At 30.2% G+C, this 22,259-nt stretch overlaps 3 protein-coding genes and 1 long non-coding RNA gene across 8 annotated transcripts; 2 read left to right on the top strand and 2 right to left on the bottom strand.

Annotated features, from left to right (window-relative positions):
• Window positions 1–1,900: 1,900 nt before the first annotated feature.
• LOC149890725 (hatching enzyme 1.2-like) lies at window positions 1,901–4,149 on the top strand. The gene is made up of 7 exons (XM_090081175.1): window positions 1,901–2,057; window positions 2,516–2,641; window positions 2,823–2,940; window positions 3,111–3,217; window positions 3,511–3,585; window positions 3,668–3,886; window positions 4,012–4,149. Exons 1-7 carry the CDS (start codon window positions 1,985–1,987, stop codon window positions 4,131–4,133), a joined length of 840 nt encoding a protein of 279 aa, XP_089937301.1. The 5' UTR covers window positions 1,901–1,984; the 3' UTR covers window positions 4,134–4,149.
• A 242-nt stretch (window positions 4,150–4,391) lies between these two features.
• LOC145201085 (uncharacterized) lies at window positions 4,392–5,737 on the bottom strand. The gene is made up of 2 exons (XR_016450547.1): window positions 5,329–5,737; window positions 4,392–4,682 (listed from the first exon to the last, which is right to left on the bottom strand). It is a non-coding gene; the product is annotated as an uncharacterized LOC145201085 (long non-coding RNA).
• A 2,030-nt stretch (window positions 5,738–7,767) lies between these two features.
• Window positions 7,768–14,487, bottom strand: LOC149890724 (uncharacterized). 5 transcript variants are annotated; one of them, XM_090082619.1, is made up of 5 exons: window positions 13,023–14,453; window positions 10,011–10,256; window positions 9,669–9,836; window positions 9,034–9,324; window positions 7,769–8,609 (listed from the first exon to the last, which is right to left on the bottom strand). In XM_090082619.1, exons 1-5 carry the CDS (start codon window positions 13,110–13,112, stop codon window positions 8,316–8,318), a joined length of 1,089 nt encoding a protein of 362 aa, XP_089938745.1. In that variant the 5' UTR covers window positions 13,113–14,453; the 3' UTR covers window positions 7,769–8,315. The 5 variants fall into 5 exon arrangements, with proteins under 5 accessions (XP_089938747.1, XP_089938745.1, XP_089938746.1 ...); XM_090082621.1 differs by lacking the exon at window positions 13,023–14,453 and having other exon boundaries at window positions 7,768–8,609; window positions 9,669–9,819; window positions 10,011–10,135; XM_090082620.1 differs by lacking the exon at window positions 13,023–14,453 and having other exon boundaries at window positions 9,669–9,854; window positions 10,011–10,864.
• Window positions 14,488–16,840: 2,353 nt separating this feature from the next.
• LOC145202094 (zinc metalloproteinase nas-4-like) lies at window positions 16,841–18,723 on the top strand. Its single transcript, XM_090083108.1, has 7 exons — window positions 16,841–16,995; window positions 17,070–17,195; window positions 17,540–17,657; window positions 17,732–17,838; window positions 17,924–17,995; window positions 18,171–18,389; window positions 18,524–18,723. Exons 1-7 carry the CDS (start codon window positions 16,920–16,922, stop codon window positions 18,643–18,645), a joined length of 840 nt encoding a protein of 279 aa, XP_089939234.1. The 5' UTR covers window positions 16,841–16,919; the 3' UTR covers window positions 18,646–18,723.
• The last annotated feature ends 3,536 nt before the right edge of the window (window positions 18,724–22,259 follow it).

The following is a 22,259-nucleotide window of genomic DNA, read 5'->3' as shown; positions in this document are numbered from 1 at the left end:
CTGACTCTAAAAACTTGCTGGAAAAAATAAATTTAGTTAATTTGCAGGAAGCTTTGATTTTATTCAGTTTGCCAATGTTAATGATGATAAAAAAAAAAAAAAAAAAAAACTTGATGAATTTATGAATAAAATCTTTTTATCGAGATTTTTTATTTTCGTGTTTCTCAAAGTGATTCTAACTTTATTAAGATGATTAAACAACAATAATGTATAATTTTCTTTGTAAAAACCATAAGATGCTTGCTTCAAAGTAGATATTCTTGATGCATCTGATTTCATAACTTGATATAAGATTACAAATAGCTTCCTTTTTTTATTAACAGATCCACCCGGTCTGATTGGATTACTCAAGTTTTTTATGTGAAAATTCTTATAAATATTCATCAAAGTGTAATAGATTAATAGTTATAAAATTTCCTTAAATGGATCAGCTTTTATGCTTAAGAAGTCAAGTTATGGGGTATTTGGGGCAAGCAATCGATCTAGAATATATTTAGAATAACAAAAGCAATATGAAAATTTTTCGCAACTATGCGTAAATATTATTTTGCATTATAAAAAAAAAAATAAATTTAAAGTTTAAAAATTATAAGCTGAAATTTAAAATTTTTCAAAAATCATTCACATATGGTCTAAAACATATGAAGAATACTCAGCGGAATCTCGATTCGAAATATTGTTGAAAATGACTCACCATAAGTGTTACTGTATAATATAATACTCGTCAGAAAACTCCAACCTTAACTTCGGCGACATATATTATACCGATTAGTCGTTAGAGGGAAAAGTCGGTAAATAACTTTAACCATAGTCACAAGAATATATTGAATATATAATGTCTTCTTGTGACTATGCTGAAGTTGACGCTTTTTTTAGTTGTGTTAGTGGATTACACCTAAAGTAAATATATAAAAAATTTTTAAACATGTTCACGTTTTTTTAGGTGTGACAAAATCCGTCATACACTATCGCGTCGTAAAAATTTTGAGAATTATTTGAAAGGTATCTTGAGTTACCGAAAAGTATCAATCTTTATGAATTTTAATTTGGATCATTAAAAATTCATGAAGTTACGGAAGCCGTAAATTTCTAAAAATGCCGTGAATTTCCGTGTTTCTTTTTTTTAATGAGACAATTATAAAATAAACTCATAAACATAATAGTTCCACAGCTAAAAAAATTTAAATAAAGTAAGCTAATCGATTTCATTTAAGGAAAATAACGTTACTTTTCGGCTAACCGAGTCGAAAGTAGGGTGACTAAACTTACACATTAAAACCAGACATGCCTCAAATAACTCGAGCATCGGCATATAATTTTTTCGTTAAAAACAAATAAAAACGAATGAAGTATGTTTCTGCTAACAAACTTATCGATGTTTACAAAACTTATTGATTCAGAAAGATTTTATTTGAATTCACCAAAGAATTTGCATAGATTGTACGCAATATTGTACATGTACATACTTGAGTTTCATTTAATTAATATGTTTTGCTGATTAAATCACGAGAAGAAAAAATTCTCTGATAGTAATAAAATACAAAACTTCTTAAAATTTTTTACAGAAATAATAACATTAAAATAGATTCAAAGAGAACCAAAACAGGCCAAAACACTAACAGCACTCTAAAATATGAATATTAAGGACACAAATGCAAGGAAATTAAATCTGGGTTCTGACTGAAGTTAAATTAAAGTTAAAGAGAGTTAAATCTTCTAATCTAATTATTCCGAAAATGTTAAACTCTAAATGAACAATTTCTCTAAATGAACTTTTCTTTGTCGTTCTAAAATTGAATATTTGAATATTTGATTATTTGAAGTTCGTAAATAAACCCACTTTCACCCTTTTAAATTAAGCAAAATGTTTTGTCAGCTTTGAACCAAGTTATATATTGACGCAACTGTGTTGATTTCCTCTCAATTCTATAAAAGGTTTTCATACTGAAGAAAAGCACAAGTTTCTGATAATATATTTAAAAAAATGCAGTTTTTGACAATTTTGATGGCCTTTTGCATTAGCTATGCTGCATCAGAATGGGTTTCTGAGATGGAAGGTTAGTGTTTTATGTCCTTTGCCTTTTCTATAACTTCCACCCCTGATTTTTGCCGTTCTTAGCTCTATTACCTTCCTTCTAAACTCCCCACAGTACGCATTATAGTTGATGTATTGGTGTAACTTGATGTTGGTGTAATTATTATTGTAAATATTAAATACTTATTGGTGTAATTTTACGCTTATGTTAAATAACTATGAGTTTATGAGTGTGCATATGTGTAAATAAATTTTTATACAGTTTCTACCAAGCGAAGCAATTTGCATGCAACGTAATGATTACTTATAAAACTAACATATGCCTAATAACCCGGGTATATTTTTTACTTAAGGGCTAAGGTATGTGAAAAAAGTAGAAAGGCTAAGGTATGTGAAACAGCTTTAAAAGTAAAAACATCAGCCGGGATTTAACTTTCTTGCTTAACAGCTAACTAAACCTCATATATTTCTTTAAACTAGATCCCAAACTGTTTCAAGGAGATATACAATTAGATCCTGACGAGAGAGCTGGACCAAATGGTTACGCAAGCATTGTAGGAGGACGTTGGCCAAACAATATTGTACCTTACGACCTGAGCAAGATGAGTAAGAATGAGTTTTCTGAATGAAACGAACTTCTAGTTTAAACAACTATTAAACTAAATATTTTCAAATATATGTATCAAATGTATACACACAAACACGCACACACACACACACACACACACACACACACACACACATATATATAAACCACATGTTTTGACGCCTTAGAATAAATATTTAGATAGTGACACCCATCAAAGTATTCTAAACGCCATAGCAGATTACCACAAATATACATGTTTAAAGTTTGTAAAAAGAACAAATGAAGCTACTTACCTCAGTTTCTTTGTTGGAGGAGGGTAAGAACCTGTTTAAGTAATTAATAAAAAATGAAAATGTCATGATTTATTTTTATAATTAAGAAAAAATACTTAAATAGAATTTTTTGAGCATCGTTTTCTTAACAAAAACACAAAAAACATTCTTTTAAACAAATTCATTTCTATGTCCTTACACAATATTTTTCTAGATGTTCCTCTCCAGTTGGTTACAGACAAGGAAGAGTGAACAATATTTCTTTAGGTAGAGGTTGCTTAGGACACGGAACAATTCTACACGAAATAGGACACAGTATTGGTAAATCAACAGTTTTTTATTGTTTTTTTATTGTGCTGCTTTCGATACTTTCTCTCCTAAAAATTTTCAAATTTTTTTTTTTTTCATATTGTGTTTGTTTGCTACTAAGTTACAGTTTCTTAGTTACAAAACATGATTTCCTTTTTGGGAAAATCTTGATTTTTTAAATTTCAAAAGTTTAACGAATAAAGGTTTCATGCGAAAAAAGGTATTTATGAGCTGTATAAGTAAAAACTGAAGAATATTATGATTATTATGAGCGTAAAATGAAGTAGAGGATTATGACACTTTAGGTCTTTATCATGAACAAAGTAGGCCGGACCGTGACAGCCATGTAACAATAAATTGGAACAACATTGACTCTAGTAAGTTTTCACATTAGCGTTTATTTTGAATTTTTTACTTTTATTAGACGCAATAAGTTGATGTTTTTTTTACTTTAATTTGGTATGCGATTCAACTTTGATAAGCAATCTCAAAGTTCGGTAAACAGCTTGGGAACTCCTTATGATTACGAATCAATGATGCACTACGGTGAGACTGCATTTGGTGGGGGTCGAGTGACCATAACTACAATAGACCGCTCTAAGCAGAAAGTAATAGGAAATAGAAGAGGATTTAGTCAAATAGATATTCGACAGATTAATGCAATGTACAATTGTGGAGGAGGTAATGGATGACGATTGATGATAAATGATTTTCTATAAAATACATTTGAAGTATTTTTAATGATTATAATTTTAGAGCTTAGTTTTATTTTTTGTTGTTTCATACAGTATTTTTTAAACATTTAGGGCCTGTTGCATGCGATGATAACAACACACGTTGTAAAGAATGGGCTGAACGAGGCGAGTGCACAAAAAATCCACCGTATATGCTTCAGAATTGTAAAAAATCTTGTAACGTCTGCAAATAAATTGTTGTAAATTCAAGCAGTTAACATAATTGCGGGGCATGGTGCAGCGGAATTGCGGGGCATGATGTAGCGGAATTTCATATTTCAACTGCGATTAATGGTGAATAAATAGCGTTAGATGCATCAGTTGGTGATGGAGACTAAAAAGCTCACAATTACAAACCCATTCTCTCCAACTGGAAGGGGTAGCGGAGGGAAGGGGGTAGGCATAAATATAGAGCAAACATGGGAGTAAACAGGACACAAAAACATCGCACATCAACAAGACACTTAAAAAAAGTCTTTTCACTTTTTTACAGTCAAAATGTACTTTACCATATTGTAAATTAATTCTGTACATATTTTATTCATAAAGTTCATACATTTATCATCATTGTATTTACGACCATCTTACATTATTGAGATAGGGACAAAAAACGAAAATGTTGGTTCGGGGCTCGATTGCATTTACCAACCAATAGGTCATTACATTTCCTAAGCGACAAATGAAAGCAGCATTTCCATTTATGGCGACGGGTGTCGGGCATGGGCCGTCTATACGTCGCTGTTCTGCAACAATTAAAAAAAAAAAAAGACTTAAAAAAAAAAAAAAAAAAGGACAAAAAAGTAACAAAAAAATAAAATAAAAAAAACTTTTTGCAATTTAATTTTTTTTTTTTTTGCTTCGGCATTAGCAAACTTCCATTTTAGTTTTTGACAATAAAAATGAAATTTTTCAAAGTTGTTTGTTTGCAGGTATAAAATCGGTGGTTTTTAAAGACAAAGTTTAAAGGATTTAATTGAAGATATGTTAGTGAGTTGTAAAAAAAAGTTATTAAGAGCTTTTTAATAGTATGTACAAATATATGGTACGTTGTACATTCAATTAAAAATTTGAACTTATTCCTTTATATTCGTTTACACCCGTTAATAATCGTTATTACTCGTTATTTTTGATTAATAACGAAAAAGCCAAATGTCAAAGCTTTTTTTACAACAAAAATCAAATTTCATTTTTCTTGCACTAATTTTACGGATTCTGGTATTTAAATAACAAACGAGAGGTCTTTTATTTGACTTGATGATTCTGATTATGTTCAGTACAAGGATCCGCCTGCAGCATAGGTATTTCTTTGTTGCAGATGCTATTTTGTACCGTTTTCATTTTCAATATTATCTATTTTTGAAATCTACAATAAATAAAATTAAAAAAAACCTCTTAGCGAATAGACTTGCTCTTTTCCACCAACACATATTATTGCATTAGCTCCTTCATTTCGTAAATAACCCAAATTAAATTTGCATTGTGGTAGTGACGCGTTTATCAGTTGCAAAAGTGCAGCGCAAAAAATGATTGAAAACATTTTAAGAAACGGACTGATGGCAGCTTTAAAAGTAGTATATTTATATGCAATTTTAAAGCCAGAAAATTGGTTTAAAACAAATGTATCTTAGCAACAATGTTAGTTTTAACAAATGCGTAGCGTTTTTGTGGCGACACGTCAGTTTAATTTCTAAACAGCCCATTTGATCCCATATAATTGGTCTAAATTAATTTCTTCTTGATATTTATTAGCTAAGCTTTGAGTAAATTACAACGGGTGCTAAATATTTTTACGCCAATAATTAATAAAAGATTTTAATAACGATTACGATAAAAAAGGCCATGATAATAATCAAACAGTTGTGAAAAAAAACGAAATGATTTTTCTTTTTTTATCTTATTAGAGGCAAAATTTAAGCACCAGCATGCGAAGATTGTTATCAGAACTCATCGATTTGTTTAAAACATACGAAACAATTGCGCTATTTCCATTGAAGCTTTTCTGGCTATTTCTATGGAGTTACCGCCTTTAAACCTGTGTTTCCCAATGTTTTCCCAACTCTAGGTCTATGATACACAGGGAACAATATAATTGTTAAGAGGGGGAATTCTGAAATGGATTTGTCCAGAGTTTAAGCGCACGGCGACTAGCAGTTTTTTCAGTGGGAATGTTACTTAGAGGCTGCATTGCATATCACCATTCTAATTTCAGTCAAAAGAATGATGTGCGATGATGATTTGAAACATTCCGTTAAAAAGATTCTTACAATATAGTTTTTGTTCTAAAGCATAGAACTTTTCGGTGACGAAAAATATTTCACGATTGATCAAGGTAATGCCGAAGTCTTGATACCAGGGTAATTATATCAACCTAATTTGCTGTTTTTGCTGAAGTTTTGTAAGAGCTTTGTAGACTTTTAACTTCTTTAGGTTTTTCTTCCTCTTCTTCATCTTCACTAATTTCTGGCTAAAAGCATATATATATTTATATATATATATATATATATATATATATATATATATATATATATATATATATATATATATATATATATATATATATATATACTTGTTCTCAGAAATTAGCATCTGAACTCTTTCAGCATTACCATATTTTTTCTTTTACCTTTAAACTGTTTAATTAAACGCTCCAGATATTCTGATTACTTCTCTTGTGGGAAACAAGAGAAGTAATCAGAATTCCCGTGTGGATCAAGTTTAACATTTCAGACCTTTTTGTTCCCACTTTTAAACTTTAAATTAAAACTATTTTTGTCAACTTCGTTGTCGAACTATATTATTTTTGATCTTTTTACACAGCTGTAACCACAATTTTGTTATTGGGAAGCCCTGGGGTTTCTTTGACTAAGAAAGGGGGGGGGGGAGGGGGTCAAGAACAAATTTGAAAATAATTAACTTAAAAAACAAAACAAAATAAATTAGTTTTCAAGGAAACTTATTGCAGAATCTAGAGAAGTTATTTAAAATGTATATTTAATGACCATCAAACATCATATCTTTCAAAATATCTAAAAATTATATGTAAAAAGTTCAACTGTAAAATGCAATGACTGAGTCAAACAATGTTTATCCTGACAAAATAGTTAACTGAACTGACCAAAAAGATTTATTTGTGTTTGACATTTATTAATAAATTCATTTACGATCTAGGCCAAATCAATTCTATCAACTGCTTCCTTGTGAGTATGAAGAGCAAGCATGTTGTTCAGACGGGAATCTGTTGTTGTCGATCGAAGATAGGTTTTAAGTCTTTTCAAAGCGGAGAAAGACCTTTTACTAAGAGAATTAGTAGCTGGCATGACGAGAATTAGCTTTGTAATATTTACAACTTCTGTAAGTAAAACCATTTTGGAGTGATCCAAACTCTTGAGAAACGAGATGAGTATCTTAGATAGTGAAGATCTTAGATATCTTATATAGTGAACTTTTTGATGTTGTAATCAAGTAATTTTGCAATGCTTGGGAGAAGGGCATTTTGTATTTTAGCTAAAGATTGGTTAATATTTTGGCTGTAAAAGCGACAAACTGATTGCGAATGATTTTCCCAGCTTTCGCTTTTTATAGATTTGAAGATACACACTAAAAAATTATGCTGTTATATTTAACAAAAATATAACAGCATTGGGACACGATATAACAGCATTAATGGCGTTATCTTGTATTGTTATGGTGTTATTATGCTGTTTTTTTTTTCACTTATGTTGTTATATTTTTATAAATAACAGCAAAAATAACAGTAAAATGCTGTTATTTAAATATAAATAACAGCAAAATGCTGTTATATCGTTATCCAATGGCGTTATATTTGGTGTTATATTCAAAAACCAAGCTAACGGCATAATATGCCGTTATATATTTTTTTACACGTTTTGTCTTTATCCATGGATAAAAACAAAGCGTGTAAAAAAATTACTTGCAAGTAAGATAAAAAACTAATCATTAATACATTATCTATATATAATATAATTAATAGCAGTTATTTGATCTATTAAACAATATGAGTTCTTTCAATGCAATTATTACTAGTAAGGCATAATATATATCTTATAAAATATTTTTAATATATCCAATGACATTTTGATATAATTGTAAAAAAGACACCATAAATATTCCTTGTAAAAATAATTTTAGATCAATGAACTTCTAATAAATCTGTTTATTTTAAGTAACCGCTTAAACCAAGGATTAGGTGTCATATTTTTAATGACGTGTCAATTATCAAAAATTTATAAAATCAGTTTATTATTTTTGTAATTTCAAAAAAAAGCTTTATATCCCTTAATCGTTAGGCATAAAAAAGTTAAATATAAAATGAAATATTTTATAAAAAATTTAAAGAATTACTTAATTAAAAAAAGTTAACTGTTTATACATGTAATATAAGAGTAAGTCTTCTTTGATTTTTTTTCGAAACATTCATTTAGTAACATTTCTTGGAAAAGGCCCATTAGTTGTGAAAAAGAAGACGGATAAGAGAGGTCTAACAAGTAGTAAATGCAAACAATAACGCATAAAACTTCTTTAATCGTCCGTATATCTGTGTTGATCATTTCGCATCCTGATCTACTACGAACGCCATATTGTGTTGCGTTATAAAGCACTTGCGGACCATACTTTGCAGGTATCTTCAACTCATCGAGCAGATCGTCAGACTTAATGAAATATATTCAAACTTTAATTATAAAAATTTCTACAAATATAATTTAATAGGTATTTTCCAAATAGTTTAAAAGATTTCGTTGTAACAGATTAAAATTTATAAAATCTTTTCTTATAACACCAGATTTCATTTTAATTTTTTCAGCTACTATTTCATGAATTTTATTCTTTCAGCTTTTAATCTATTTTTGCATTTTAATTAAGGTATTGTATAATTATTTTAATTTCTTTTATAATAAGTTTATACTGAAATGAAATAAATATTTATGCAAATATTATTCCCAAATAAATATTTGTAATAAACAAATAAATTCTACATTAAGTAGATTATTTAACACAAAAATAATGTAGACATTTTCATAAATTCATTATTTGAAATTATTAAACAGAATTCATAAAATATTTCATTTTACTTACTTCAGATTTCTTAAACAAGACATCCTTTGCTTTTTTTGAACCTATTTTACATTGTAAATCAAGCAAACTTTCAAGGTGATTCGAAGATCCTGCAAATGCTTTATTAACAAAAATTGTACATGCTTCTTCAATAAAACTATACTGTGGGTAAAGGCGCTTAAACTCAGCAATTATTAAACATGGAGCCAGTGACAATCGAAGCGGGAGTTTTTCATATATTTTTGGTTTAAAAAGATTTCTATTCGAAATTGCAAGAACATTGATAGATGGTTTTGTTTTTGTTATTTCATTCTAAAAAATATAAAAATAAAAATATTGTAAATTCAAAAATAAGCAATGGTGCACATAATCAATTAACCAACCAAAAATTGTTTATCATAAAATCGTTTAAAATAACATGATATGGCGCATGGTGCTAAGGTGGGTATAACACATGTTATAAAATTACTTGATATATTATACATTAAACAATTTTTTAAAGTATTTTTGATTGTGAAAAAGTATTAATTAGTAAAAAAAATATATAATAGTTACTAATTATATAATATTTACTAATTCAGTAAAATATTTCAAGTATTGATTATCATATTGCTGTTCCAATTAAGTTAGCATAATAAATAAATTAAAAATATAACCTCAACTTCAAGAAGAAGCTGATCTTCTGAAAGTACTGGTTCAGCTTTGGATATTGAATCCATAATATATGGAGACTTTTTAGGTTTTGAAACCTGTTGAAATTGTCTAATTGCTTTTCCATTTGGATGACTTTTAGACCAACGTTGTTGCCTAATTATGTTTGATACCTGGGTTAGAAGTGAATCCTAGGAGAATTTATTTTTCAAAACTATATCATTTAAGGGTACATAAACAAATACTTATTTCATACAACAGCAACAAAACATGTATGTGTCATAAACACACCTAAAAAAATATAGCAGTGCCATGAGATTGTAAATAATTTTTAAAACAATTCTTACCCAGTGTTCCAAGCAGTTTGGAAAATTAAAACGAAGTGTTGACTTAAGTTTAGAAAAAAACTCTCTCCGAACCCATGCATCATTGTCTGAAGGAAGGGCAACATGACAATACTGAAGAATGCTACTTTTTAACTCCTTTTTCAAAATATCATTTGTTGAGACATTGTTTAAGAAGTTCAAAGATGATGTACTAAAAAAAGTCCTCAGGTGAGCAACTTCATCTGAATCAAAAGGAACTGTTGAAATCTGAAAAAACATTAACACAATAAAATGTTTGACATAATAAATATTACAGCAAAGTGTGTGATATATTAGCTAAATCATAGTGGGGCGATTGTTTAAATGGTTTTTGAGACTTAGAATTTAGGGTGTTTCATGGTGGCATATTAAAAATCAGAGCTTATTATAAGCAACATACATTAAATAATATTACATTGTTTACAATAAGGTTTAGATAAATTTTTTAATATAAATTTTATATAATTTGTAATTAAATGTCACAACTATTTATATTGTGTATAAAAGAATCATGTTAGAAAATGTTCATATCTTTTTAAGAACATTATTTGTGATTTTTATTGCAACATATTTATTGTGTTGTTGTGTCATGTCAAAATGCCAACATTTATGAAAGTTTAATAGCCAAAAAATAAAATAGAATGCAAGAGTTATACAATAGATTTCAGTATTTCAAACCAAATTTTCTGAACATACAAAAAAGGATATAATATATGTTAAAATCTGAATTTCCTTTGAATCTTTATTCAAACAATATTTTCACATTTTAAATGTGTTTCTGCTGTAAAAATAAAAAATATAATAAAATTAACAAATTTTTATTATGTACTTTAAAATATAAACTTATAAACATATATTAAAAAAACTTAGATTTGGCACTGCTAAAGGAAAAATACTGATTCTGCCATTCACAGAACTTGAAGAATTAGAATATTGTATGACGCACCAAGGAAATATCAAAGTATCTGGATAAATAAGAACTTGTTCAGAAGATTCACAACATATCAAATATGCTGAGTGCGCTTGTACTATAAGTTTAGAGCATTTAAAAGCACGCTTGTCATTTTTTGATGATATTGAAAGGATTTTGTAGAATATCAACTTTTCTTCATGTAGGCATGAAATGATATCATTAATCTTGTAAATTATGCCATTTACTTTAGCAGAAATAATAGAGCCTTTTTTGAACTTCAACTCATCCACTTGTCCATATACATCACCACGTCTTTCTCCAGCTGCATTAAAAAAATTGCTTGTGGTATTAACAACCATCATTTTACATGCTGAAAAGGGAATGTTCTTGAAATTAAAGTGTCGAAAATTCTTCACAACCTGATGTTTTCTTTCATAAGCCATACACATATGTTCCCGTAGAGCCCCAAACCGTTCAGCTTGAGCAGGGTAGTGAATAAGAAAGTGTAACTTCGGAATGAATTTATCAGGATACAAATACAAAAATAAGCAATGATGATCTTGAATTAACGCTTTTAAATCAGATAAAAAAAGGGGGGGGTAACAACAGGAGACAAGCACAGCTGAAGCACCTGAATAATTTTTGACAAACAAATGAAATGAACATCTGTTTGACCCATGCGTTCTAAGACAAAAAAATGATATCACACGAGAAAGGGTCAATGTTTGGCCACTGCCAAAACTACCATGAATCTTTATTGAGGAATGAATCATATTAGGCTTTTCAATACCATTACCATAGCTAAACCGCTGCAGCCAATCATTTATTTCTTGCAAAGTAAAAAAATTGTTCTGAATGGCGTACAACAAAAATAACTCTAACTGAAGTGGAATGAGACCTTCTAACAAATCATGCATAGGATCAAATAAAAGCTGTTTTGTCACATCAAATCCTGGAATGTTTGACAGTATACTTTTTGAAACAACGCCGTAGTATTTGGACCATTTTAACTTATCAGCTTTGCTTAAACCAGAGTTTAGTTCATTTAAACGTATCATATGTTCAGGAGCATTGCGAATACTGCATTCTTCATGGTTAGAAAAATCTTTCATTTGTTGTCTGGTTGAGTTACAACTTCTGCAACAACGCAATGCCTTTTCACTAAAACCTTCTTTAAAACCTCCTATTGCATTTGCAGAAAGAGAGTCTCCTGAGAAGTATACTACTTCAACTGTAATTTTTTTGGGAACACCCTTAACTTTAATTACCATTCCATTTTTCAGCTGGCTTATCGAAGAAATAAAATCACTGAAAAGATTACTGTAAAAATTTTTATCTTTTACCCATTTAGTTAAAGTAAAAATTAACGGAAAGATAGTAGACATTCTACCGCGATACAATGAAGGGATATTTAAAATTTGAAAGTAAAATACAAACATTTTTTGCTTTTTACGCGCCTTTCCTAAAGGATTTGTTATTCCAAGGTCATCACAATATATTCCAATTTTCATGTGGTTTGTGTCCCCATTCACTGCTGTAAAGTTACTAATTTCTTGAGATTGTAATAGGAAAGACAATATTTCAATGAAAGGAATAAAACAACCTTGGTTATTCAGAGCAATCACTTTTGCGGTTGGAATCTGTAAATAATTCTTGTAATACTTTTCCCATAAATATTGTGTTGACAGTTTATCACAAGTTGCTTTTAAAGCCTCTATGTCAACATTCAATACAGAAAGCATTTCCTTTAAATTACTGAAAATTATGTTTAAAACATTTTGAGCACATCTGTGCTTTCCTTGTAAATGTAATGCCAAAGCTCCTAAATAATCTTCGTTAATTTTTGTAGTACCAATTTCAACCACAAACTCGTTTTCTACTTCATTTTCAGTAGTACAGGTATTGACCTGGTTAATGGAACATTTTTTGGAATGTTTCAGGAATCCTGAAAGACTTTTAAAATTTGACAAACAAATTTCACAAAAAACGGCTGCTTGGTTGCCATGCAGTTTTAAGTGATGAAGCATAAAACTATAAGTTGTAGTTTTACAATAACAAACAGAACAGTTATAGTTTATTACCTTTCGTGGTGTCGGGGGTGTTTTCAGATCTGATGAAGATAGTTGTCTCACTGGAGGCTGAACAACATTTACACTACATTCTTCAGCCATATATTGTTTTTCAGAAATCAGATTTATATTCTTTGATGGTACCACAAAATCTACATAATCATTTAAAATGGATGAAAATTGGCATAATGGTGATGATTGAGCTGTGTCAGTTTTATTTAAATTAGATAAAAGACCAACTTATTGAGTGTTGGAAATATCAACAAGTTGTGGAGCTTGAATCGTAAGCTCTAAATTTTGTTCATTGAGAAGAGCAGCAAAACTACTAGCAGTTACTTTACAACCGTTCCACTTGATTTCTTCAATCATGGGCAAATTAAAGGTTTCACGAGCTAAAACATAAAATAGTGTAAATATAACTTGATATTATTGAAAATTGTCTTTTACATATCTACTAATTCAAATTATCATACTAAAAAAGGAGTGACAAATTTTTTGGTGCTATAATTTTATTTTAACAGTTTGAAAAAAGTAACAAAGTATTTTTAGATTTTGATTTGAGATGATACTACGATTAGGACATTTGACTTTATAATAACATGTTAACATGTTATTATAAAAGCAAGTAAAGTTTCCTAGTGCTACTATAAAATTATTTCGAATCAAAATTTAACATAACATATAATATAAAATTAGCATGTTATTTAGTTATATTAAGATGCATGAGCATTTTCTAATGATAATTTTCAATTTAAATTAAAAATCGTTAATGATACGGTGAATTAAAATGATAAAATTTTTAGTCTAAATAAAATAAAATATACCTACCAGATGCACAAAATTCTAAAAAATTACTGGCAATAACTATTTCAGCATTTTCTTTAAAATTAACTTTAATTGCTTTCATTTTTATTTACTTTTTACTTTTATCAGCTCGTGCTAACGCTTTAGAAACTAATTTGGCAGTTTCAAAACATCTTATTTAAATATGCCAAAATGTGGCAACATTGCAGTGATATTTTGCTGATATATTTGCTGTCACGTGTGTGACATTAAATATAACAGCAAGTATAAATGCAAAACTATCAGTAAAAATAACAGCAAAAATCTTTAAATATAACACCATAACATAACAGCATAATATAACAGCAAATATAACACCATTATAACGCCAAAATTGTTTGGTCTCCAATTATATCTTTGGATCCGTGAATATAACAGCATTAATAACGGCATTATAGAATCTGCGTACATAAATGCTGTTATAATGCCGTTAGTTTTTTTAGTGTGTAGATATAAGTCTTTTAATCAGGTTGATCAAATCTCTGTTTGATAATAAGATCGAAAGCTTCAAAATAAAATTGCCAGTAACGCTCTATTTTGGTGAATCATGGAAGAGATAAGTTTTTTGTGGGTTGAGGGTTTTAAGTAAATAATAAACACTTTTTGTTCAACAGCTTTATCACAGTTGCTACTCAAGAAATAGGACCAGACGTAGCAGCAGCTCCGTCGTAACACGTCAGAACACGTTTTAACACGTCATAACACTGACCACGTGCATTTTCCTTAACATTTCCAAGTTTATATTTATTCAAAAAAATGCTAAAGAATATAAAGACCTTCAATATATTTTATGATGGGTTTCTTATGAAAAAAAAAAATTAATATTTTTTTGGAAGTGCCTTGGCTCCGCCTCCGCCCTCACTCCGGTGGTTACGGCTCTGTTTTAAGTTACGCAACCTTTCTAAAATTTAGTCCGCTTATTGCTGCCTTACTATTGACAACAAACTAACTTTTTCGTTTTAGAAAACTACAAGGCTCCCAGGTCCCCCTCATATGATGTTCCGTAAGTATTATTTAAGGGGGTTTCATGGGGTTTTCACGCCAGTTGCTCATTGTAGCTTAGCTAATTGATGTGCACTAATTAGTGATTTTTTTACATTGAGAAATTGATCTCTGTTTTCTGCAACAAAAGTTAGTAGAAACCTTTGCTAAGATTCTTTTTTTTGTTAAAATGCCATGATAATCCTAGATTAACTTTATTCTTCTTTCCGTACATCATTAACAAATTTATCATCATTGATTTTCTTCTAACATCTTCATACCAAAAATGTGTAAAATGCATTGTCTCATACAGTTTTTCATCTTCCATGTCTTAGGATATTGATCAAGGAAGTCTTTATCAATTTTATCAAATATCGATTTTTTAAAATTTTAAAAATTTTTTCGATTTTGTTTGTTATGAAATCCTCAATTGAGATGCTTTTTATGTTTTTACTTTTTGTTAAACTAAGTGATAAGGCATCTCTATTGGGTTTCCTGAGTGCAAGCACCAGCTTTTTTTTTATCTTTTTCTTTGATATCATCACTAAAAAAAGAAAAATATATTTTTATTTAAGTATAGTCTCAATAACGTTGCACCTCTTTTGATGCTGTCTCTGATGCTGGTAAAGCAACACGCAGACGCAATGAATTATTGTCTTATATAGATTAGGATATCAAACAAACTAATTCCTCCCCAGTGCAATTTGATTTCTAAACCATACTAATGTAACCTTAACTATCATTTTGTCACCGCTCACAAAGAGAATTTAAATTCATTTTCAGTTTTTGGAAAATAGTTTTGTCTATTAATATTCCTTTCATTCGTTGCAAACCGTTTGAAAAAAATGAAATCGAGCCTTAAGTTGCTTTGATTTAGTGTTTTTAAACATCTGCTGTAACTACTTCTGAAAATAATGGCGGCAAGGGTCTTCCTAATTTTTCTTCAACTATAATAAATGCTCCACGAGTATTTCCCCCACTACTAGGAAGTTGTGTCAAAATACACACCACAACGTTTGCAAGTAAAATCTACATCTTCACTATTCTTCATCTTTATCTGCATCTTCCCATCCTGTAAAAGAATTATTAATATACTAACATATTATTAATAAAACCTTTTGCCAGTCTTTTCAAAACATTATCATTATTATTATTAGTACGGAAGTGATTACTGAAAAAATAATATGTATTTTTTTTTTTTTGTGGATAAATATGGCTGAAACGCATTTGCACTTTTCAAAAAGTGGTGTCAAAAAGTTAGTTCTTTTTGAAGTTTCTTTTAATAATTCTATTAATATTCTCATCTTATGTTGAAAAATTAGAACATGAGATTTCACTCAACTTACATTTTAAAACTCAAAAACCCAAACTTACAGTTTTTAAAAAAATTTGCTCATAAAGTTTGACTCGATTCTTCTCAAATGTCAGCAAATTTTAAGCAAATTAAATCCATTAAAAAAAGTGAAATCTTATTCGGTACACCCAACGAACAAAGAAAATTTCATTTGGGTTATGTTGAAGAAGGTTTAAGATTTAGTTTCTTGTACCCAGTTGTATTGGCAAAAGGTTGATGTTTGAATTAGAAGTCTGAAAAATAGGATCCCCTGAAGTTTGTATTTTTTTGAAAATCAAACACTGTTTAATTTAAGAAATCTTTTCGATAACATTTTTTTAGTTATTTAGCTTTTTATTTAATCTAAGTTTTCTTTTCTAGTTTCATTTATTTTCTCAGAACCAGCATTCAAGATGTAGATGTTAAAAGGTTTTCAGACAATTTTAATTAAAAGGATAAAAAATTGAAGTATTCGAAAATGAGTAATACTTAACACCATTAGCGCTCACAAATTTACTGACCTAAATGCAGATTGGTGATTACTGAAAAAAAAGTGTATGGTTATTTTGTAGGCACGCAGTATATCTGCTTATTTGAGGCTAAATGCTTTTGAGAGTGGCGCAATAAAAATTCCCAAAGCTGTATAAATAAACGAATCTTGTTTGAACCACCTGTATTTATCTTTATTTGGCACTATTTATTAAGTTGAGCCATAAAAGTTGAGCCTTTGAAAGAGGTAACATTCTGCTATTATGAAGCTATTAGCAACTATTTTGTTGGTTGCTGGTTTAGCCGTAGTCTCATCGAAATGGGTACCGAAAATGGAAAGTAAGTTCTAAAATTGTTCTTTATCAATTAGAAAGTTTAAAGAAAAAGATATTTATAATGCAAATTTGTTTCAGATAAAAAATTATTCGAGGGAGATATAAAACTGGATCCTGACGAGTCCGTATCAACAAATGCTTTTGCAAGTAGCATCGGGCGTCTTTGGCCAAATAAAGTCATACCGTTCGAATTTATGGGGTTAAGTAAGAAGCCTCTATCTTTCTTGTTATAATTTCGCATTTTATAAACGTTTAAAACAATAAAATAAAACCATATTATTTGAGTATATTTACAAGCATCTTTCAAGCACTTTACCTTACAAGTATTATACATTTTACAATCATTTGTTCAAAATAATCTCAATAAGCCTTGATTCACGAATAAGGTTTAAATCTAAATATTTTTTTAATGTAATTTAAATAAAGTTTGTAAAATATAAATATATTTAAGCATTTTATAAATAACAAAGTCTAAATTTAACTCAGCTAATAAGTTCCTATAACTTTTCATCTAATCATAATTTTACTGAAGTTTTGTTTTAAAATAGGTGCAAAAGAAAAGCAGAGTATATACCAAGCTATAAACGAGTATCACAAGCACACGTGTTTAAAGTTTGTTGAAAGAACCAAGGAATTCCCATATGTGTATTTCTACTCAAGTGGCGGGTATGTAGATTTCCCCTACAAATATTAGTAGAATCGTGTTAATAATTAAAATAGTTTCATATTTTTTATCGCAGCTGTTCCTCACCAGTTGGCTTCAGGTCCAATAGACTCAATGATATTTCGTTGGGTGACGGCTGTTATGGCATCGGAACAATCATGCATGAAATCGGACATACCATCGGTCATTTGATTTTTGTTATTGTATTTATTTATTCCTAATTTAAAAACGATTTTTGACCAAAAATTTTTATATCTTTGTTTTTAAGGTCTTTTTCATGAACAGAGCCGACCCGATCGAGACAATTACATTAAAATAAACTGGAATAATATTGCACCAGGTAAATGAATAACAGTGTTATAATTAGAGCCATATGTTAAAAAATCCATCAAAAAACAGGATTCAATATATATATATATATATATATATATATATATATATATATATATATATATATATATATATATATATATATATACATACATACATATATATTTTTCTTTTTTTTAATAAAGGAAGTGATTTTAACTTTAAAATACAAACTACCGACAATGTGGATAGCTTAGGAACTCCTTATGACTATGCATCAATAATGCACTACGGAGCCACAGCATTCGGGGGTGATAAGACGACTATTACTACAGTAGATAAGACAATGCAAAACGTTATTGGTAACAGAAACGGTTTCAGTGATATTGATATTAAACAAATCAACCTCTTGTACAACTGCCCAGGTAATAACTTGTACAACTACACCCAGGTAATAACTTATACAACTGCCCAGGTAATTTCTAGAGAATAAAAGAAGAGATTTTTATAACTATTAGAAAAATATCTTCAATGTTTTTTGTTAAAAATCCATTTTTAGGTTACTCAAAATGCCAGGACTATAACGATAACTGTAAGAAGAAAGCCGATGCTGGAGAGTGCGTAAAAAACTCAGATTACATGTCGATTTACTGTGCCAAATCATGCAAAAAATGCAATTGATAGCTTCATCTTAAAAATGTTGTTAAACCTTGTGAAGTAAATAATAAACTTAAATTTAGAAAAAAATTTTGAGAAACACTTTAACTTATTTTTATTTTAAACGTGTTTTTAGTGAAGTAATATGGTGCCTAAATTTGAAGAGGTTAAAAATGTCGAAGAGTAAACTTTAAGTAAACTTAAAAAATGAATTACCGTTAAAAAATAAAAAATATATCACAAGTTGAATTTTTAAATATTCAGGGGCGGGTTTAGGGTTAGGCCTGTTAGGCGCGTCGACTAACATCTTTTTTGGTAAACACTTTTTAATTAAAAAGCTTTCTAATTTAATAAAAATACATTTTTCAATTTTATTTGGGGATTTTTTGGTGTAAATTAGCGATATCTAAGGAATTTTTATAAGTATAAAGTCCCCTTGCTCGTTTTTTAGAGAGAGACTAAAGCTTGGCAGATTGAGCAGGTCCAATGGTCGATGTCCGTTTTAGCGTCCGTAATGAAACATCGTTTGAGCCTTTTTGTAAGAGTTTGTAAACAAGTGGTTTCTTTTAAAAAATTTTGAACCCGAGGGGGCAACTTAAATTTGTCCCCTCAACAAACGAGAAGGCAAATTTAAGTTGCCCCCTCGTTTGAAGGGGGCTCCCTCCCCCGCCCCTCTCTATACCTAGAAGCGTTAACATTTCTTGACTAACTTCTTTAAAAAGCTAAACCCGCGCCTGATATTTGCAACTGTAGCAACACCATATTATGGTGGGTTACGTTCCCGTTCCCCATTCACGCATTTTAAAAAATTCTTCATAAGCTGTTTAAAAACTTTGTAAAAATCAAGAACTACACACACATACACACACACATATACATATATGAAATAGATATATCTCAATCTGTTTTCGATTTCTGACCATATTGAATAAACCAAATAAAACATAAACAACCATTATTGTTAAAAATAAAATTATGTGACTACTAGAATTAGCGGATTCTGGCGCATTGATACTTTTCTATACTTAAGGAATTGAAGATGTCATAGTTTTTTTAATATGTGTAATCGTGTTGTGAGTTATATTTAATGAATTTGAAGAAGTGGTAGTGTTTTTTTTTGCATGAAGAAATGATAGTAGTGTATGATTATGGTATTAAGCGATGAATATGAGTTTTTTTTAATGGGATGAATATTGAAGCTTTATGGTTGATAGTGGTGTATGGGTTGATCATAGCCGAAGAGTTTATCATAGTCCATAAAATTAAAACAAGGTTTTAGTTTGTAGTGTCCAATGGCTAGCGTGTGAATGCCGTCTTGCAAGATGTGTCTTTTGTCGTCGTTAGCGCTGAGTGCGACTTTGTTGATTTCTTCGGTGTAGATATTGTGAAGATGAGATCGTATGACGTTCATGGTGGCGAGCTTTTCTGTCTTGTTCATTAAGCAGTCGTAATAGTCTTGATGAGTGATGTGTTTTTCAACGACTTTATTTTTAAACCCTTTACATTTTTTGCGTTCTTTTTCATTAAAGAGCTTATAGGAGTAGAGTTTAGGTCTAAGTCCTACAAACTCTTTAATTTGTTTGCCAGCAACCTCGTCCTTGAACATTCCGATAACTTTTTTGTTTAAACCAACCTTGAACCCAACGTTTTGAATGGCGGAATGATCTTTAGGAAAGTCGTTCGTGTCAAATTTGTTTTCTACATCGTCGGCAATGTCTTGATAAAAATCATCCGTTTTGATTTCGTAAATGAGAGAGTCAGTGTCAGTCATGAGTAATTTAGCGCAATCTCCGTATTTAGGCTTCATGTAGTCATAGTGGTGTTCAAACATGAGTGTTTTGCTGATGTCTAGAACGCTCAATCCTAAGTAAACAGGCTTGTTGTAAAAGAGTTTTATTTTCTTCATGTGGACTGCGATGAGTTTTTCATCAAAAATGGTATTTTTCTCATAATTAGGTAGTTTGGATAATTTTAAGACTTCTTTTCTAGTGGTGACAAGCTTAATATCAACATGCTTTCGAATATTCTCCATGGTTTTTCCAAAGACAGAGTTGTTCATGAGCTTAAAAAATTCTTTTTCAAAGTCGTTTTTAGCGACTTTTCTTTTATTGGTGTTGAGGTCAATGTATTGTTTCATGAAGGGTTCTTCTTCAAAGGTGATTCCTCGATGAATTTTGGTGATGACTAAACCCAATCGTTCATAGAGTTTTAGGTTTTCGTGATGAACGACGTATTTATCCTTGTTGTTTAAATTGGGAACGAGCTTGGCTACTTTTCCAATAATCATTTTTTCAGGAGCCAAAGGATAGTCATTGTGTTCATCGTGAAGGTGTGTAGGGTAGTCTAAATCAACTTCGAGAATACAAGACATGGATTTCCAATTGGAGAGTTCATCCTCAGCCATCCATCTGAATCCTCTAACGGGAAGAGGTTTGCACATAGCCCATCCATATAAATTGTTAGCGTCTAAGTACTGAATGAATGTAGATGGTTTTGAAGGATCATAATCACTCATGTATTTGTTATTAGCAGTTCCATATCGGTTTGAGATCATGCATATTCCACCGCGTATTCCTTTTTGGATCATGTTGAGCATGTCATTATCGGTTAACAAATCCAATTTAATTTTAGTTTCCTTTAACATGGCGTCCCAAGCCAAACCAGGAGAGGTGTAATACCAAAGAGGGTCTAGACCGTAATTTTCTATGCAAGTGTCTCTGAAATTTTCAAAGACATCAGCTAAAATGAGCACGTCTGAGATGTTGTACAGCTCGTGATAATCTTTAAACGTTTTGCATCCAAATACGTTCCAAACGTTTTGCACATGCGCGTAGTCTTCATCGCTGATGTGTTTATCGTCTAGTTTAGAGTAAAAGGCTTCTTTGGGTGGCAACTGTGTTTCAGAGAATTTTTTAATGGAGTCCACCCATTTGTAAGGGTAAATGCCTTTTCTTAATAGCAAATCTCGTTTTGCTCCGCTGTGGAATGAATTTAAGCTTTTGCACATGATGTCTCCTTTTTTAGATCTTCTATGAGCGCAATCTTCACAATTGTCTTTACATTTGCATTTTTTACCTTTCTTAACCATACAGTCCTTTTTGCATGTTTTTAATCTAATTTTGAGCACTCCTCACACAAATCTTTAACAAGGTTGTCAGTTAAATCTTTTAAAGGGCTTGACATGAACCTGTAGCTGTCAACGAACCGTAAATCTCTATACACTATTTCTGGTTTACCTTTCTTATCAATAGAATTTCTCACTTTGATGCTTTTTGAGAAGCTGATGTATTTTTCTTCGTTATTAGGTATACAAGTGATCTTTCCACCTAATCTCTTGATGAACAAATGGCTGTCATAGCCAGACAAGTTATGAAAGACAACGGGAATAAATTTTGGAATTTTATAATCCAAGTTGCATTTCTTATGAGCAGCACCACGGTACTTTCCAGTCAAATGGCAGTGATCCCATACTTTATCACAGTTAAGATCTTTTTTGCAAATGTGACATTGGGTAGCAGCCTCAAAATTCTTTTCATCCTCATCAGTCTCTATTCTCTTATTTTTCCATTGTTCTTGCCGTGAATAACTATCGTAAATGGTTTCGTCGTAGCATTTGATATAATAGACGATGGAGCTTG

Source organism: Hydra viridissima, unplaced genomic scaffold, assembly GCF_058129835.1.
Source record: "Hydra viridissima isolate aposymbiotic clone 2 unplaced genomic scaffold, HvirCarnegie_v1 scaffold_3, whole genome shotgun sequence".
In the NCBI taxonomy this organism is placed as follows: domain Eukaryota; kingdom Metazoa; phylum Cnidaria; class Hydrozoa; order Anthoathecata; family Hydridae; genus Hydra; species Hydra viridissima.
Note: the sequence above shows the minus strand (reverse complement) of the source record. Positions and strands in the feature narration are given on the sequence as shown.